This window comes from Anomaloglossus baeobatrachus, chromosome 6 (assembly GCF_048569485.1).
Source record: "Anomaloglossus baeobatrachus isolate aAnoBae1 chromosome 6, aAnoBae1.hap1, whole genome shotgun sequence".
In the NCBI taxonomy this organism is placed as follows: domain Eukaryota; kingdom Metazoa; phylum Chordata; class Amphibia; order Anura; family Aromobatidae; genus Anomaloglossus; species Anomaloglossus baeobatrachus.
Genome location: NC_134358.1, coordinates 13,049,189 through 13,069,188, shown reverse-complemented (window position 1 = coordinate 13,069,188; position 20,000 = coordinate 13,049,189). Strand labels below are relative to the sequence as shown.

Sequence of the window (20,000 nt, the reverse complement as noted above, 5' to 3'; positions counted from 1 at the left end):
CACACATATATAATATATACACACACACACACATAATATACACACACACACATAATATACACACACACACACACACACACACACACACATATATATAATATACACACACACACATAATATACACACACATAATATACACACACACACACACACATATATATAATATACACACACACACACATAATATACACACACACACATAATATATATACACACACACACACACACACACACACATATATAATATACACACACACACACACATATATAATATATACACACACATATATATAATATACACACACACACACACACTCGGCTTTATATAGCATGTACCCAGGAGGGGGTGAGGAGGCGCTTCTTGTGTTGCTGTAGGTGAGTAATGGTCGGGTGTTGGTGCTGCAGGGACAGGAGGGTTTGGCCGGGATTTCATGTTGTGAGTACACAGCGATTCCTGTAAGTTCTGGTCACTTATTGTTCATTGTTAAATGTTTGTTGTTATGGGGTGAGAGGACGTGTATCAGGGTGGGTGTTGCAGAGTGTTTCGAGAAGTTAGGTGTTGTGGGCTGGAGTATTGCCCGGTTGTGGGCTGGAGTATTGCCCGGTTGTGGGCTGCTTGCTCAGGTGTCGGGGGTCTGCTTGGTCAGGTGTCGGGGGTCTGCTTGGTCAGGTGTCGGGGGTCTGCTTGGTCAGGTGTCGGGGGTCTGCTTGCTCAGGTGTCGGGGGTCTGCTTGCTCAGGTGTCGGGGGTCTGCTTGCTCAGGTGTCGAGGGTCTGCTTGCTCAGGTGTCGAGGGTCTGCTTGCTCAGGTGTCGGGTCTGCTTGCTCAGGTGTCGGGGGTCTGCTTGCTCAAGTGTCGGGGGTCTGCTTGCTCAGGTGTCGAGGGTCTGCTTGCTCAGGTGTCGGGGGTCTGCTTGCTCAGGTGTCGGGGGTCTGCTTGCTCAGGTGTCAAGGGTCTGCTTGCTCGAGTGTCGGGGGCCTGCTTGCTCGGGTGTCGAGGGTCTGCTTGCTCGAGTGTCGGGGGCCTGCTTGCTCAGGTGTCGAGGGTCTGCTTGCTCGGGTGTCGAGGGTCTGCTTGCTCGAGTGTCGGGGGCCTGCTTGCTCAGGTGTCGAGGGTCTGCTTGCTCGGGTGTCGGAGGCCTGTTTGCTCGGCTGTCGATGGTCTGCTTGCTCGGGTGTCGAGGTTCTGCTTGCTCGGGTGTGGAGGGTCTGCTTGCTCGGGTGTTGGGGTCCAGCTTTCAGTAACTTAGACATTAGGAAAAACTTTCTGACAGTGAGGGCAGTCAGAAAGTAGAACAGGCAGCCACGGGAGGCAGTGAGGGCAGTCAGAAAGTAGAACAGGCAGCCACGGGAGGCAGTGAGGGCAGTCAGAGAGTAGAACAGGCAGCCACGGGAGGCAGTGAGGGCAGTCAGAAAGTAGAACAGGCAGCCACGGGAGGCAGTGAGGGCAGTCAGAGAGTAGATCAGGCAGCCACGGGAGGCAGTGAGGGCAGTCAGAGAGTGGCACAGGCAGCTACAGGAGGCAGTGAGGGCAGTCAGAGAGTGGAACAGGCAGCTACAGGAGGCAGTGAGGGCAGTCAGGGAGCGGAGCAGGCAGCCACAGGAGGCAGTGAGGGCAGTCAGAGGGAGGAGCAGGCAGCCACAGGAGGCAGTGAGGGCAGTCAGAGGGAGCAGCAGGCAGCCACGGGAGGCAGTGAGGGCAGTCACAGAGCGGAACAGGCGGCCACGGTAGTCAGAAAGTGGAACAGGCGGCTACAGGAGGCAGTGAGGGCAGTCAGAGGGAGGAGCAGGCAGCTACAGGAGGCAGTGAGGGCAGTCAGAGAGTGGAACAGGCAGCTACAGGAGGCAGTGAGGGCAGTCAGAGAGAGGAGCAGGCAGCTACAGGAGGCAGTGAGGGCAGTCAGAGTGTGGAGCAGGCAGCCACAGGAGGCAGTGAGGGCAGTCAGAGGGAGGAGCAGGCAGCCACGGGAGGCAGTGAGGGCAGTCAAGGAGCGGAGCAGGCAGCCACAGGAGGCAGTGAGGGCAGTCAGAGGGAGGAGCAGACAGCCACAGGAGGCAGTGAGGGCAGTCAGAGGGAGGAGCAGGCAGCCACAGGAGGCAGTGAGGGCAGTCAGGGAGCGGAGCAGGCAGCCACAGGAGGCAGTGAGGGCAGTCAGAGGTAGGAGCAGGCAGCCACAGGAGGCAGTGAGGGCAGTCAGAGGGAGGAGCAGGCAGCTACAGGAGGCAGTGAGGGCAGTCAGAGGGAGGAGCAGGCAGCCACAGGAGGCAGTGAGGGCAGTCAGAGGGAGGAGCAGGCAGCCACAGGAGGCAGTGAGGGCAGTCAGAGGGAGGAGCAGGCAGCTACAGGAGGCAGTGAGGGCAGTCAGAGGGAGGAGCAGGCAGCTACAGGAGGCAGTGAGGGCAGTCAGAGAGTGGAACAGGCGGGCACAGGAGGCAGTGAGGGCAGTCAGGGAGCGGAGCAGGCGGGCACAGGAGGCAGTGAGGGCAGTCAGGGAGCGGAGCAGGCAGCCACAGGAGGCAGTGAGGGCAGTCAGGGAGCGGAGCAGGCAGCCACAGGAGGCAGTGAGAGTAGTCAGAGAGTGGAACAGGAAGGCACAGGAGGCAGTGAGGGCAGTCAGAGGGAGGAGCAGGCAGCTACAGGAGGCAGTGAGGGCAGTCAGAGAGTGGAACAGGCGGGCACAGGAGGCAGTGAGGGCAGTCAGGGAGCGGAGCAGGCGGGCACAGGAGGCAGTGAGGGCAGTCAGGGAGCGGAGCAGGCAGCCACAGGAGGCAGTGAGCTCTCCATCAATGGAAATCTTCAAGCAGAAACTGGATAAACACACAGCCCAGATAATATAGGAAAGCTGCACTCGCAGGGGTTGGACCCGATGGCCCTTGAGGTCCTTCCAACTCTACCATTCTATGATCTATGAATTTGTTACTTTGTGTCAGGAGTCTTTTCTCTTTCACAATCCATTTAACCCTTTGTTTCGGTCTCCGTACCTGTTGCGCTGGGTGACCCCCTGTAATTGTCCGAGGTGACGCTGTCAGGCTGCTTTGCACTTCTGGAATTTTCTTCATGGTGTGTGTCATGTAATGAGGCGTCTTTTGAGGGATGATGCTATGAATATGAGGGTGTATAGATTTACGCAGTGATATTTCTGATGGAGTGTCGTCATGTTGGGGATTGTGGGATGTCTCATTATGACGGAGCGGGGGGGGTCCATGCTTTGCCCCAGGTGGGTGCAGGGATCGGGCGCACAGTGCAGGGTTTTGTGCATTGTCTCAGAGTGCCGCGTCTCACGGTTCTGCAGAATTTCACATCTCTATGCCGGCTGGTCCTGTGGGTGTGTGATGAGGGGCAGCGCCTGGCACCAGCTCAGGTGTGGCGTGAGGGTGGGGCACAGGCTCACAAGGGTTAATTAGACTGCGGGAAGCGCTGTCTGCAAGAATGTGTAGCTGCGAGATATTTAGCCAGTTCTGTCACAGCAAGTTATAGGAATGTGAGCGCTGCGGAGTATTAGTATGTGACATCTCGAGATACACAGGGACCCGGCACCCCCAGAGACCTCCCCAAATCACAAGGACCCGACACCCCCAGAGACCTCCCCAAATCACAAGGACCCGACACCCCCAGAGACCTCCCCAAATCAGAGGGCACCCGGCACCCCAGAGACCTCCCCAAATCACAGGGACCCGACACCCCCAGAGACCTCCCCAAATCACAGGGACCCGGCACCCCCAGAGACCTCCCCAAATCACAGGGACCCGACACCCACAGAGACCTCCCCAAATCACAGGGACCCGACACCCACAGAGACCTCCCCAAATCACAGGGACTCTGCACCCCCAGAGACCTCCCCAAATCACAGGGACTCAGCACCCCCAGAGACCTCCCCAAATCACAGGGACCCGGCACCCCCAGAGACCTCCCCAAATCACAGGGACCCGCCACCCCAGAGACCTCCCCAAATCACAGGGACCCGACACCCACAGAGACCTCCCCAAATCACAGGGACTCAGCACCCCCAGAGACCTCCCCAAATCACAGGGACCCGGCACCCCCAGAGACCTCTCCAAATCACAGGGACCCGCCACCCCAGAGACCTCCCCAAATCACAGGGACCCGGCACCCCCAGAGCCCTCCCCAAATCACAGGGACCCGACACCCCCAGAGACCTCCCCAAATCACAGGGACCCGGCACCCCCAGAGACCTCTCCAAATCACAGGGACCCGCCACCCCAGAGACCTCCCCAAATCACAGGGACCCGGCACCCCCAGAGCCCTCCCCAAATCACAGGGACCCGACACCCCCAGAGACCTCTCCAAATCACAGGGACCCGACACCCCCAGAGCCCTCCCCAAATCACAGGGACCCGACACCCCCAGAGACCTCCCCAAATCACAGGGACCCGACACCCACAGAGACCTCCGCAAATCACAGGGACCCGACACCCACAGAGACCTCCCCAAATCACAGGGACCCGACACCCACAGAGACCTCCCCAAATCACAGGGACCCGACACCCACAGAGACCTCCGCAAATCACAGGGACCCGACACCCACAGAGACCTCCCCAAATCACAGGGACCCGGCACCCCCAGAGACCTCTCCAAATCACAGGGACCCGACACCCACAGAGACCTCCCCAAATCACAGGGACCCGACACCCACAGAGACCTCCCCAAATCACAGGGACTCGGCACCCCCAGAGACCTCCCCAAATCACAGGGACTCGGCACCCCCAGAGACCTCCCCAAATCACAGGGACTCTGCACCCCCAGAGACGACCTCAAATCACAGGGACCCGGCACCCCAGAGACCTCCCCAAATCACAGGGACCCGACACCCCCAGAGACCCCCGTATCACAGGGACATGGCACCCCCAGAGTACTCCTAGCGACCCAACCCCCTGAATCACAGGGGCCCGGCACCTCCAGTGACAACCCACCCGTATCAGAGTTTTCTGCTACTCTTGCAGCCCGTACCAGTTTCTTTCCCTCTTGCGGCTCGTGTCGGGCCCTGCGCCTCTTGCTGCCCGCGCCGGGCTCTGCGCCTCTTGCGGCCCCTGCCGGGCTCTGCGCCTCTTGCAGCCCGTGCCGGGCTCTGCGCCTCTTGCAGCCCGTGCCGGGCTCTGCGCCTCTTGCAGCCCGTGCCGGGCTCTGCGCCTCTTGCAGCCCGTGCCGGGCTCTGCGCCTCTTGCAGCCCGTGCCGGGCTCTGCGCCTATTGCAGCCCGTGCCGGGCTCTGCGCCTATTGCAGCCCGTGCCGGGCTCTGCGCCTATTGCAGCCCGTGCCGGGCTCTGCGCCTATTGCAGCCCGTGCCGGGCTCTGCGCCTATTGCAGCCCGTGCCGGGCTCTGCGCCTCTTGCTGCCCGTGCCGGGCTCTGCGCCTATTGCAGCCCGTGCCGGGCTCTTCCACTCTTGCTGCCCGTGCTGGGCTCTGCGCCTCTTGCAGCCCGTGCCGGGCTCTGCGCCTATTGCAGCCCGTGCCGGGCTCTTCCACTCTTGCAGCCCGTGCTGGGCTCTGCGCCTCTTGCAGCCCGTGCCGGGCTCTGCGCCTATTGCAGCCCGTGTCGGGCTCTGCGCCTATTGCAGCCCGTGCCGGGCTCTGCGCCTATTGCAGCCCGTGCCGGGCTCTTCCACTCTTGCTGCCCGTGCCGGGCTCTGCGCCTCTTGCTGCCCGTGCCGGGCTCTGCGTCTCTTGCTGCCCGTGCCGGGCTCTGCGCCTATTGCAGCCCGTGCCGGGCTCTTCCACTCTTGCTGCCCGTGCCGGGCTCTGCGCCTATTGCAGCCCGTGCCGGGCTCTTCCACTCTTGCAGCCTGTGCCGGGCTCTGCGCCTCTTGCTGCCCGTGCCGGGCTCTGCGCCTATTGCAGCCCGTGCCGGGCTCTTCCACTCTTGCTGCCCGTGCCGGGCTCTGCGCCTCTTGCTGCCTGTGCCGGGCTCTGCGTCTCTTGCTGCCCGTGCCGGGCTCTGCGCCTATTGCAGCCCGTGCCGGGCTCTTCCACTCTTGCAGCCCGTGCCGGGCTCTTCCACTCTTGCTGCCCGTGCCGGGCTCTGCGCCTCTTGCTGCCTGTGCCGGGCTCTGCGTCTCTTGCTGCCCGTGCCGGGCTCTTCCACTCTTGCTGCCCGTGCCGGGCTCTGCGCCTCTTGCTGCCTGTGCCGGGCTCTGCGCCTCTTGCTGCCTGTGCCGGGCTCTGCGTCTCTTGCTGCCTGTGCCGGGCTCTGCGCCTCTTGCAGCCCGTGCCGGGCTCTTCCACTCTTGCTGCCCGTGCCGGGCTCTGCGCCTCTTGCTGCCCGTGCCGGGCTCTGCGTCTCTTGCAGCCTGTGCCGGGCTCTTCCACTCTTGCAGCCTGTGCCGGGCTCTGCGCCTCTTGCTGCCCGTGCCGGGCTCTGCGCCTATTGCAGCCCGTGCCGGGCTCTTCCACTCTTGCTGCCCGTGCCGGGCTCTGCGCCTCTTGCTGCCTGTGCCGGGCTCTGCGTCTCTTGCTGCCCGTGCCGGGCTCTGCGCCTATTGCAGCCCGTGCCGGGCTCTTCCACTCTTGCAGCCCGTGCCGGGCTCTTCCACTCTTGCTGCCCGTGCCGGGCTCTGCGCCTCTTGCTGCCTGTGCCGGGCTCTGCGTCTCTTGCTGCCCGTGCCGGGCTCTTCCACTCTTGCTGCCCGTGCCGGGCTCTGCGCCTCTTGCTGCCTGTGCCGGGCTCTGCGTCTCTTGCTGCCTGTGCCGGGCTCTGCGTCTCTTGCTGCCTGTGCCGGGCTCTGCGCCTCTTGCTGCCTGTGCCGGGCTCTTCGCCTCTTGCTGCCCGTGCCGGGCTCTGCGTCTCTTGCTGCCCGTGCCGGGCTCTTCGCCTCTTGCTGCCCGTGCCGGGCTCTGCGTCTCTTGCTGCCCGTGCCGGGCTCTGCGCCTATTGCAGCCCGTGCCTGGCTCTTCCACTCTTGCTGCCCGTGCCGGGCTCTGCGCCTCTTGCTGCCCGTGCCGGGCTCTGCGTCTCTTGCTGCCCGTGCCGGGCTCTGCGCCTATTGCAGCCCGTGCCGGGCTCTTCCACTCTTGCTGCCCGTGCCGGGCTCTGCGCCTCTTGCTGCCTGTGCCGGGCTCTGCGTCTCTTGCTGCCCGTGCCGGGCTCTGCGCCTATTGCAGCCCGTGCCGGGCTCTTCCACTCTTGCAGCCTGTGCTGGGCTCTGCGCCTCTTGCAGCTCGGCCTTTGATTTGGGTGTGGGTTTACAGTGGCAGTCTAAGGAGGCCGGGCATCCTGTGGGGAGTGTCAGTGGGGCACACCTTGAGTGGGTCAGTGACACACCTCGGAAAGAGGAGGGCACTGAGTGGGCAGGGCAGGAACCAGACAGGGCAGGCTTGGAATTGCTTAGCCTGCGGCCAATCTGGGGGTAGACAGAGAAAGGGAAGGAAGGAGGTGCAGGCTGAGAGTCAGAGTGGAGATCAGACAGCGCAGCACTCCAGCACCGGCAGCAGATTGTAAGCTCCATGGACCAGCAGATGTACCGCGCCAATGCCGCCCTGCCATCCAATCAGGACAGCACATTCCGCCAGAGAACCAGCTCTGAGGACAACCTGTACTTGGCAGTGCTGAGAGCCACAGAGGGCAAGAAAGGTAGCGGCTACTGGGGCACTGAGCAGTGGGGCATGGAGGTGTGGGCAGGGAGTTTGTAGCTCACCTCATGTGCAGGGGCCACGGCTAGGTGGAGGTTACGTGTTATACCCCTGAGGAGGACCGGTGCCCGTCTGCTGGGTGGCATCTCTGTGGGTACCGGCTCAGCAGGAATCTGAAGAATCTGGAAAACAACTTTGATTTACAGTTATTTTTTTTTCCCGGGTATATAAAGAGGCCTCAGTGAATGGCGCCTTACTACCGATTATTGGGGTACTGCGCCTGTGTACATCGTTCTACTGTCATTGGGGTACTGTTCCTGTGTATGTAATTTTGCTGCCAGTTATAGGGGTGCTGTTCCCATATACATCATTTCTCTGCTTGTTATTGGAGTACTGCGCCTGTGTACTTTGTCCTACCTGCCTGTTATTGGGGTACTGCGCCTGTGTACATTGTCCCACCTGCCTGTTATTGGGGTACTGCGCCTGTGTACATTGTCCTACCTGCCTGTTATTGGGGTACTGCGCCTGTGTACATTGTCCTACCTGCCTGTTATTGAGGTACTGCGCCCATGTACATTGTCTCTACCGGTTATTGGGCTCCTGCACCCTGTGTACATGGTCGTGCTACCTGTTTTTGGGGTGCTAGCCCCATCGACATCGTTTTACTTCCTGTTATTGGGGTACTGCGCACTTGTACAAAGTTTTACCTGTTATTGGGGTACTTAGCTTGTGTACGTAGTCCTACTGCCTCTTATTGCGGTACTGCACCTGTGTACATTATCTTACTGCCGAATTTTGTGTTACTACACCTGTGTACATAGTCTTACTGCATGTTATTGGGGTACTCCTCCTGTGTACATGTTCCCACTGTTGGGTTTTGTGGTACTGTGCCTGTGTAAATTGTTCTACAGCCTGTTATTGGGGTATCTCGCCTATGTACATAGTCCTACTGCCTGTTATTGGAGTACTAGCCATATGTACATTGTTCTACTGTCTGTTATTGGGGTTCGATCATCCTACTGCCTGTTCTTGGGGTACTGTGCCTCTATACATCATTCCACTGATTATTATTAGTGTACTGTACGTGTGAACATTGTCCTACTGACTATTAGGAGAACTGCGCCTGTGTACATGGCCCTGCTGCCTGTTATTGGGGTACTGCGCCTGTGTACAATACATGGTTATACTTCCTGTTATTAGGATACTCCGCCTGTGTACATTATCCTACCTTCCTGTTAGTGGGGTACTGTGCCCAATTACATCATTCCACTGCTTGTTATTGGGGTACTGCACCTGTGTACATTGTCCTACTGCCTGTTATTGGGGTACTGTACCTGTTTACATAGTCCCACTACTTAGTATTGCAGTAGTAGTCCCATGTACATTGTCCTACTTCCTGTTATTGGGGTACTGTGCCCTTGTACATTGTTTTACCTGTTACTGGGGTACTGCACCTGTCTACATAGTCCTACTGCCTGTTATTCGGGTGCTGCGCCTGTGTACATAGTCCTACTGCCGGTTATTCGGGTACTGCGCCTGTGTACATAGTCCTACTGCCTGTTATTCGGGTACTGATCCTGTGTACATAGTCCTACTGCCTGTTATTCGGGTACTGCGCCTGTCTACATAGGCCTACTGCCTGTTATTTGAGTACTGCGTCTGTGTACATAGTCTTACTGCCTGTTATTCGGGTACTTCTGTGTACATAGTCCTACTGCCTGTTATTCGGGTACTGCGCCTGTATCTATAGTCCTTCTGACTATTATTGTATTACTGTGCCTGTCTACATAATTATACTGACTATAATTGTGGTACTGCGCCTGTGTAAATAGTCTTTCTGACTATTATTGTGGTACTGCGCCCATGTATATAATCCTGCTTACTATTATTGGGGTACTGTGCCTGTGTACATAGTCCTACTGCCTGTTTTTTGGGTACTGCACCTGTGTACATAGTTCTTCTGACTATTATAGTGGTACTGTGCCTAGTCCTTCTGACTATTATTATGGTACTTTCGCCTGTGTACATAGTCCTTCTGACTATTATTGGGGTACTGTGCCTGTTTTCATAGCCCTTCTGACTATTATTGGGGTACTGTGCCTGTTTTCATAGCCCTTCTGACTATTATTGTGGTACTGTGCCTGTGTACATAGTCCTTCTGACTATTATAGTGGTACTGCGCCTAGTCCTTCTGACTATTATTATGGTACTGCGCCTGTGTACATAGTCTTTCTGACTATTATTAGGGTACTGCGTCTGTGTACATCGTCCTTCTGGCTATTAATGTGGTACTGTGCCTGTGTACATAGTCCTGCTGACTATTATTTGGGTACTGTGCCTGTGTACATGGTCCTTCTGACTATTATTGGGGCACTGCGCCTGTGTACATCGTCCTTCTGGCTATTATTTGGGCACTGCGCATTTGTACACAGTCCTTCTGACTATTATTGGGGTACTGCGTCTGTATACATAGTCCTACTGACTTATTGGGGTACTGCGCCTGTGTACATCGTCCTTCTGACTATTATTGGGGTACTGCGCCTGTGTACATCGTCCTTCTGACTATTATTGGGGTACTGCACCTGTCTACATCGTCCTACAGCCAGTCATATGGGGCACTGTAGCCATATCCTGTGGGGGGGGCTCTGCCATCTCTTTTCGTGTTTATTTACCCCCCATCTTCTCTGTTACAGATGAACGAGATCGAGTCCAGAAGAAGACATTTACCAAATGGGTGAACAAACATCTGATAAAGGTGAGTGAGCCCAGCCCGACCTACGATCAGTGCCCCCCGCCTAGTCACAGAGACCTACGACCAGTGCCCCCCGCCTAGTCACAGAGACCTACGACCAGTGCCCCCCGCCTAGTCACAGAGACCTACGACAAGTGCCCCCCTGCCTAGTCACAGAGACCTACAACCAGTGGCCCCCCGCCTAACTGAGCTTGCTCTGATATAACCTTGCAAAGGGGCATGTCCGGATGTGTTCATTGGTCAGTGGGTCGAACAATGTATTAGTCCATGAGCTGATTGGTAGGCGTCATTGTAGGCGGGTCTATGACATCATTGGATGGATCCATGGTGATGGTGATGGGAGGGACGTCATCTGGTGGATCCATGCTGGATGGTCTGGTCTGTAATGTCATCTGATCTTTGGTTTGGTCTGCTCTTATATGGTATCTTCTTACACCTGGACATTCCTTGCATTCCAGGCAAGGTGTGGAGAAACAGGCAATGGCAGCCACCTTTATATCTGTGTCATGTGTATGATCTGAAACCTGAATTATGTAAGGCAAATCGACATATTTCCCACAATGCTCTATGTCCAGAGGTTAATTAAGTATTTCATTTTATGGCTCTCCTCAACACTACGACCAGTGCCCCCCCGCCTAGTCACAGAGACCTACGACCAGTGCCCCCCCGCCTAGTCACAGAGACCTACGACCAGTGCCCCCCCGCCTAGTCACAGAGACCTACGACCAGTGCCCCCCCGCCTAGTCACAGAGACCTACGACAAGTGCCCCCCCCGCCTAGTCACAGAGACCTACGACCAGTGCCCCCCCGCCTAGTCACACAGACCTACGACCAGTGCCCCCCCGCCTAGTCACAGAGACCTACGACCAGTGCCCCCCCGCCTAGTCACAGAGACCTACGACAAGTGCCCCCCCCGCCTAGTCACAGAGACCTACGACCAGTGCCCCCCCGCCTAGTCACAGAGACTTACGACCAGTGCCCCCCCGCCTAGTCACAGAGACCTACGCCCAGTGCCCCCCTGCCTAGTCACAGAGACCTACGACCAGTGCCCCCCCGCCCAGTCACAGAGACCTACGACCAGTGCCCCCCCGCCTAGTCACAGAGACCTACGACAAGTGCCCCCCCCGCCTAGTCACAGAGACCTACGACAAGTGCCCCCCCGCCTAGTCACAGAGACCTACGACCAGTGCCCCCCCGCCTAGTCACAGAGACTTACGACCAGTGCCCCCCCGCCTAGTCACAGAGACCTACGACCAGTGCCCCCCCGCCTAGTCACAGAGACCTACGACCAGTGCCCCCCGCCTAGTCACAGAGACCTACGACCAGTGCCCCCCGCCTAGTCACAGAGACGTACGACCAGTGCCCCCCCGCCTAGTCACAGAGACCTACGACCAGTGCCCCCCGCCTAGTCACAGAGACCTACGACCAGTGCCCCCCCGCCTAGTCACAGAGACCTACGACCAGTGCCCCCCACCGCCTAGTCACAGAGACCTACGACCAGTGCCCCCCCCCGCCTAGTCACAGAGACCTACGACCAGTGCCCCCCACCGCCTAGTCACAGAGACCTACGACCAGTGCCCCCCTGCCTAGTCACAGAGACCTATGACCAGTGCCCCCCCGCCTAGTCACAGAGACCTACGACCAGTGCCCCCCACCGCCTAGTCACAGAGACCTACGACCAGTGCCCCCCCGCCTAGGCACAGAGACCTACGACCAGTGCCCCCCCGCCTAGGCACAGAGACCTACGACCAGTGCCCCCCCGCCTAGTCACAGAGACCTACGACCAGTGCCCCCCCGCCTAATCACAGAGACCTATGACCAGTGCCCCCCCCGCCTAGTCACACAGACCTACGACCAGTGCCCCCCGCCTAGTCACACAGACCTACGACCAGTGCCCCCCCGCCTAGTCACAGAGACCTACGACCAGTGCCCCCCCGCCTAGTCACAGAGACCTATGACCAGTGCCCCCCGCCTAGTCACACAGACCTACGACCAGTGCCCCCCGCCTAGTCACACAGACCTACGACCAGTGCCCCCCCGCCTAGTCACACAGACCTACGACCAGTGCCTCCCCGCCTAGTCACAGAGACCTACGACCAGTGGCCCCCCGCCTAGTCACAGAGACCTACGACCAGTGCCCCCCCGCCTAGTCACAGAGACCTACGACCAGTGCCCCCCCGCCTAGTCACAGAGACCTACGACCAGTGCCCCCCCGCCTAGTCACGGAGACCTACGACCAGTGCCCCCCCGCCTAGGCACACAGACCTACGACCAGTGCCCCCCCGCCTAGTCACAGAGACCTACGACCAGTGCCCCCCGCCTAGTCACACAGACCTACGACCTGTGCCCCCTGCCTAGTCACACAGACCTACGACCAGTGCCCCCCGCCTAGTCACAGAGACCTACGACCAGTGCCCCCCGCCTAGTCACAGAGACCTACGACCAGTGCCCCCCACCGCCTAGTCACAGAAACCTACGACCAGTGCCCCCCCGCCTAGTCACAGAGACCTACGACCAGTGCCCCCCCGCCTAGTCACAGAGACCTATGACCAGTGCCCGCCCGCCTAGTCACAGAGACCTACGACAAGTGCCCCCCCGCCTAGTCACAGAGACCTACGACCAGTGCCCCCCCGCCTAGTCACAGAGACCTACGACCAGTGCCCCCCCGCCTAGTCACAGAGACCTACGACCAGTGCCCCCCCGCCTAGTCACAGAGACCTACGACCAGTGCCCCCCCGCCTAGTCACAGAGACCTACGACCAGTGCCCCCCTGCCTAGTCACAGAGACCTACGACCAGTGCCCCCCCGCCTAGTCACAGAGACCTACGACCAGTGCCCCCCCCCCGCCTAGTCACAGAGACCTACGACCAGTGCCCCCCCGCCTAGTCACAGAGACCTACGACCAGTGCCCCCCCGCCTAGTCAGAGACCTACGACCAGTGCCCCCCCGCCTAGACACAGAGACCTACGACCACTGCCCCCCGCCTAGACACGCAGACCTACGACCAGTGCCCCCCCCCCCCGCCTAGACACACAGACCTATGACCAGTGCCCCCCCCGCCTAGTCACACAGACCTACGACCAGTGCCCCCCCGCCTAGGAACACAGACCTACGACCAGTGCCCCCCCGCCTAGTCACAGAGACCTACGACCAGTGCCCCCCCGCCTAGTCACACAGACCTACGACCAGTGCCCCCCCGCCTAGTCACACAGACCTACGACCAGTGCTCCCCCCGCCTAGTCACACAGACCTACGACCAGTGCCCCCCGCCTAGTCACACAGACCTACGACCAGTGCCCCCCCGCCTAGTCACACAGACCTACGACCAGTGCCCCCCCGCCTAGTCACACAGATCTACGACCAGTGCCCCCCCGCCTAGTCACACAGACCTACGACCAGTGCTCCCCCCGCCTAGTCACACAGACCTACGACCAGTGCCCCCCCGCCTAGTCACAGAGACCTATGACCAGTGCCCCCCCCGCCTAGTCACACAGACCTACGACCAGTGCCCCCCCGCCTAGTCACAGAGACCTACGACCAGTGCCCCCCCGCCTAGTCACAGAGACCTACGACCAGTGCCCCCCACCGCCTAGTCACACAGACCTACGACCAGTGCCCCCCAACGCCTAGTCACAGAGACCTACGACCAGTGCCCCCCCGCCTAGTCACAGAGACCTACGACCAGTGCCCCCGCCTAGTCACAGAGACCTACGACCAGTGCCCCCCCGCCTAGTCACAGAGACCTACGACCAGTGCCCCCCGCCTAGTCACACAGACCTACGACCAGTGCCCCCCGCCTAGTCACAGAGACCTACGACCAGTGCCCCCCACCGCCTAGTCACAGAGACCTACGACCAGTGGCCCCCCCCCGCCTAGTCACACAGACCTACGACCAGTGCCCCCCCGCCTAGTCACAGAGACCTACGACCAGTGCCCCCCGCCTAGTCACAGAGACCTACGACCAGTGCCCCCCCGCCTAGTCACAGAGACCTACGACCAGTGCCCCCCCGCCTAGGCACACAGACCTACGACCAGTGCCCCCCGCCTAGTCAGAGACCTACGACCAGTGCCCCCCCGCCTAGACACAGAGACCTACGACCACTGCCCCCCGCCTAGACACGCAGACCTACGACCAGTGCCCCCCCCCCCGCCTAGACACACAGACCTATGACCAGTGCCCCCCCCGCCTAGTCACACAGACCTACGACCAGTGCCCCCCCGCCTAGGAACACAGACCTACGACCAGTGCCCCCCCGCCTAGTCACAGAGACCTACGACCAGTGCCCCCCCGCCTAGTCACACAGACCTACGACCAGTGCCCCCCCGCCTAGTCACACAGACCTACGACCAGTGCTCCCCCCGCCTAGTCACACAGACCTACGACCAGTGCCCCCCCGCCTAGTCACACAGACCTACGACCAGTGCCCCCCCGCCTAGTCACACAGACCTACGACCAGTGCCCCCCCGCCTAGTCACACAGATCTACGACCAGTGCCCCCCGCCTAGTCACACAGACCTACGACCAGTGCTCCCCCCGCCTAGTCACACAGACCTACGACCAGTGCCCCCCCGCCTAGTCACAGAGACCTATGACCAGTGCCCCCCCCGCCTAGTCACACAGACCTACGACCAGTGCCCCCCCGCCTAGTCACAGAGACCTACGACCAGTGCCCCCCCGCCTAGTCACAGAGACCTACGACCAGTGCCCCCCACCGCCTAGTCACACAGACCTACGACCAGTGCCCCCCAACGCCTAGTCACAGAGACCTACGACCAGTGCCCCCCGCCTAGTCACAGAGACCTACGACCAGTGCCCCCCACCGCCTAGTCACACAGACCTACGACCAGTGCCCCCCCGCCTAGTCACAGAGACCTACGACCAGTGCCCCCGCCTAGTCACAGAGACCTACGACCAGTGCCCCCCCGCCTAGTCACAGAGACCTACGACCAGTGCCCCCCCGCCTAGGCACACAGACCTACGACCAGTGCCCCCCGCCTAGTCACACAGACCTACGACCAGTGCCCCCCGCCTAGTCACAGAGACCTACGACCAGTGCCCCCCACCGCCTAGTCACAGAGACCTACGACCAGTGGCCCCCCCCCGCCTAGTCACACAGACCTACGACCAGTGCCCCCCCGCCTAGTCACAGAGACCTACGACCAATGCCCCCCGCCTAGTCACAGAGACCTACGACCAGTGCCCCCCCGCCTAGTCACAGAGACCTACGACCAGTGCCCCCCCGCCTAGGCACACAGACCTACGACCAGTGCCCCCCGCCTAGTCACACAGACCTACGACCAGTGCCCCCCGCCTAGTCACACAGACCTACGACCAGTGCCCCCCGCCTAGTCACAGAGACCTACGACCAGTGCCCCCCACCGCCTAGTCACAGAGACCTACGACCAGTGCCCCCCACCGCCTAGTCACAGAGACCTATGACCAGTGGCCCCCCCCGCCTAGTCACACAGACCTACGACCAGTGCCTTCCCGCCTAGTCACAGAGACCTACGACCAGTGCCCCCCCGCCTAGTCACAGAGACCTACGACCAGTGCCCCCCGCCTAGTCACAGAGACCTACGACCAGTGCCCCCCCGCCTAGTCACAGAGACCTACGACCAGTGCCCCCCCGCCTAGGCACACAGACCTACGACCAGTGCCCCCCGCCTAGTCACACAGACCTACGACCAGTGCCCCCCGCCTAGTCACAGAGACCTACGACCAGTGCCCCCCACCGCCTAGTCACAGAGACCTACGACCAGTGCCCCCCCGCCTAGTCACAGAGACCTACGACCAGTGCCCCCCCCCGCCTAGTCACATAGACCTACGACCAGTGCCCCCCGCCTAGTCACACAGACCTACGACCAGTGCCCCCCGCCTAGTCACAGAGACCTACGACCAGTGCCCCCCGCCTAGTCACAGAGACCTACGACCAGTGCCCCCCACCGCCTAGTCACAGAGACCTACGACCAGTGCCCCCCCGCCTAGTCACAGAGACCTACGACCAGTGCCCCCCCCCGCCTAGTCACAGAGACCTACGACCAGTGCCCCCCCCGCCTAGTCACAGAGACCTACGACCAGTGCCCCCCCCCGCCTAGTCACACAGACCTACGACCAGTGCCCCCTGCCTAGTCACAGAGACCTACGACCAGTGCCCCCCGCCTAGTCAGAGACCTACGACCAGTGCCCCCCACCGCCTAGTCACAGAGACCTACGACCAGTGCCCCCCCGCCTAGTCACAGAGACCTACGAACAGTGCCCCCCCGCCTAGTCACAGAGACCTACGACCAGTGCCCCCCGCCTAGTCACAGAGACCTATGACCAGTGCCCCCCCGCCTAGTCACAGAGACCTATGACCAGTGCCCCCCCACCCAGCTTAGTCACACAGACCTCTGGCCGGTGTCCTCCTGCACACGCACACCTATGACTGGTGTCCCCCTCCTGCACACGCAGACCTGTGACCGGTGTCCCCCTCCTGCACACGCAGACCTGTGACCGGTGTCCCCCTCCTACACACGCAGACCTGTGACCGGTGTCCCCCTCCTGCACACGCAGACCTGTGACCGGTGTCCCCCTCCTGCACACGCACACCTCTGGCTGGTTCCCCCTGTATGTGAGGATGCCACCCCTGATCTTGGGGTGCGGTGCACAATTGCTGGGTGCGCCTCTCGATTTAGTCTTTGGGTTCCTGGAACTTGTGGTTCCGGTTATTTCCGGATCAGCGATCGTCTGATCTTTGAGGAATGTCGCAGTGCGGACGTCTTGTGGTCGCCTCTTCCTGTCGGCCGCTGGGGGGTCCCTGTGAGCAGCTCTTGAGTCAGAGACCTTTGTTACTTTTTGTTTTTACTGTAACCATGGAAACCACCACAAGTGGGACCAAAGTTACAATGTGAGAATAGGCACGTGGCTTTTTGGATCGTCAGCTCTGCAGCTCAGGGAGCTGTCCGGAGCACGTGCTGTTAGTGAGAACTCGAGCACCGTATTGTACCATGGGATTCAGACTATTGCGTTCTGTTATTATTATTATTTATTATTATTATAGCGCCATTTATTCCATGGCGCTTTACAAGTGAAAGAGGGTACACATCAAAAGTAGTACAACAGTCATTAACAGTACGAAACAGACTGGTACAGGAGGAGAGAGGACCCTGCCCGCGAGGGCGCACAGTCTACAGGAGGAGAGAGGACCCTGCCCGCGAGGGCTCACAGTCTACAGGAGGAGAGAGGACCCTGCCCGCGAGGGCTCACAGTCTACAGGAGGAGAGAGGACCCTGCCCGCGAGGGCTCACAGTCTACAGGAGGAGAGAAGACCCTGCCCGCGAGGGCTCACAGTCTACAGGAGGAGAGAGGACCCTGCCCGCGAGGGCTCACAGTCTACAGGAGGAGAGAGGACCCTGCCCGCGAGGGCGCACAGTCTACAGGAGGAGAGAGGACCCTGCCCGCGAGGGCTCACAGTCTACAGGAGGAGAGAGGACCCTGCCCGCGAGGGCTCACAGTCTAGAGGAGGAGAGAGGACCCTGCCCGCGAGGGCTCACAGTCTACAGGAGGAGAGAAGACCCTGCCCGCGAGGGCTCACAGTCTACAGGAGGAGAGAAGACCCCGCCCGCGAGGGCTCACAGTCTACAGGAGGAGAGAGGACCCTGCCCGCGAGGGCTCACAGTCTACAGGGTATGGGGGAGGGTACAGGAGGAGAGAGGACCCTGCCCGCGAGGGCTCACAGTGTACAGGGGATGGGGAGGGTACAGGAGGAGAGAGGACCCTGCCCGCGAGGGCTCACAGTCTACAGGGTATGGGGGAGGGTACAGGAGGAGAGAGGACCCTGCCCGCGAGGGCTCACAGTCTACAGGGGATGGGGAGGGTACAGGAGGAGAGAGGACCCTGCCCGCGAGGGCTCACAGTCTACAGGGGATGGGGGAGGGTACAGTAGGAGAGAGGACCCTGCCCGCGAGGGCTCACAGTCTATAGGGAATGGGGGAGGGTACAGGAGGAGAGAGGACCCTGCCCGCGAGGGCTCACAGTCTACAGGGGATGGGGGAGGGTACAGGAGGAGAGAGGACCCTGCCCGCGAGGGCTCACAGTCTACAGGGGATGGGGGAGGGTACAGGAGGAGAGAGGACCCTGCCCGCGAGGGCTCACAGTCTATAGGGAATGGGGGAGGGTACAGGAGGAGAGAGGACCCTGCCCGCGAGGGCTCACAGTCTACAGGGGATGGGGAGGGTACAGGAGGAGAGAGGACCCTGCCCGCGAGGGCTCACAGTCTATAGGGAATGGGGGAGGGTACAGGAGGAGAGAGGACCCTGCCCGCGAGGGCTCACAGTCTACAGGGGATGGGGAGGGTACAGGAGGAGAGAGGACCCTGCCCGCGAGGGCTCACAGTCTGCAGGGTTTTATCTGCCATCTCCGTATTGCATATAGTACGTGCTCATCGGAGCTTTCTATAGAAGTTTTAATTCTGTACTGTTTGAATGCGATTTTGGCACCGAGAACTCTGCATTTGTTTTGCTTTCTCCTTTATCTTATAAGCTGGTCAGTCAGAGACCAGCCCGCTTCTCCACCACCGTCCTCCCCCGCCACCCCCTCTGCTGCCATTTACCCTCCACCGACGCCATCTCTCTCTCTGCCTCCGCTCCTCCACTGCTGTCTCTCCCCGCTCTTCTGCCGCCATTTCTCCCCGCTCCTCCGCCGCCGTCTCTCCTCTGCCACCATCTCTCCACTCTCCGCCGCTGCCATTTTTCTCCACTGCAGTATTTTCCCGCTGTTCCTCCACTGTCTCACCCCACTCCACCACCGCCTTCTCCCAGGTCCTCCACCCCAGTCTTCTCCCTCTGCTCCTCCTACTCCATCTCTCTCCTCGCTCCTCTGCCACCGTCAACCCCACCACTCCTTCGCTGCCATCTCCTCCCTCCACTCCTCTGCTGCCATCCCCCCCCTCCGCTCCTCTGCTGCTGTCTCCCCTGCTCTGCCACCACCTCCACCGCCGCTCATCCTCCACTGTCTCCTCCCATTGCTCCTCTGCTGCCGTCTCGCCCCCATCCTCCATCATCTCCCCCATCCCCGCTCATTTGCCGCCGTCTCCACTACCACTCCTCCGCTGTCTCCCCTCCCTCTGCTGCTGTCTTCCCCCTATCCTCTGTTGCCTCTCCTCCACCGCTGCTCCTCCGCTGCTATCTCTCCCTCCCTCTGCTCCTCTGCCAATATCTCCCCTCCTCCTCTCTCATCCTCCTCTGCCGTCTCCCCCTCTCTGCTCCTCTGCCGCCGTCTCCCCTCCTCCTCTGCCGCCGTCTCCCCTCCTCCTCTGCCGCTGTCTCCCCTTCTCTGCTCTTCCTCTGCCATCTCCACTCCACTTCTGCCGTCTCCCCCCTCTCTGCTCCTCTGCCACCGTCTCCCCTCCTCTGCCGCTGTCTCCCCTTCTCTGCTCTTCCTCTGCCATCTCCACTCCACTTCTGCCGTATCCCCCTCTCTGCTCCTCTGCCGCCGTCTCCCCCTCTCTGCTCCTCTGCCGCCGTCTCCCCCTCTCTGCTCCTCTGCCGCCGTCTCCCCCTCTCTGCTCCTCTGCCGCCGTCTCCCCCTCTCTGCTCCTCTGCCGTCGTCTCCCCTCCTCCTCTGCCGTCGTCTCCCCTCCTCCTCTGCCGCTGTCTCCCCTTCTCTGCTCTTCCTCTGCCATC

The 20,000-nt window shown here is 60.4% G+C and overlaps 1 protein-coding gene across 24 annotated transcripts in view; it reads left to right on the top strand.

Moving 5' to 3' along the window:
* Positions 1-20,000, top strand: part of PLEC (plectin) — a 335,144-nt gene that overhangs the window by 200,127 nt on the left and 115,017 nt on the right. For 21 of the 24 annotated variants that reach the window (XM_075352742.1, XM_075352743.1, XM_075352741.1 and 18 more), the window contains one exon: positions 10,279-10,340. In XM_075352742.1, the coding sequence (XP_075208857.1) occupies positions 10,279-10,340 (62 nt within the window). Of the gene's footprint in view, positions 1-7,370; positions 7,587-10,278; positions 10,341-20,000 lie in introns of those variants that run through there. The other 3 variants (XM_075352754.1, XM_075352749.1, XM_075352747.1) reach the window with 1 other exon arrangement.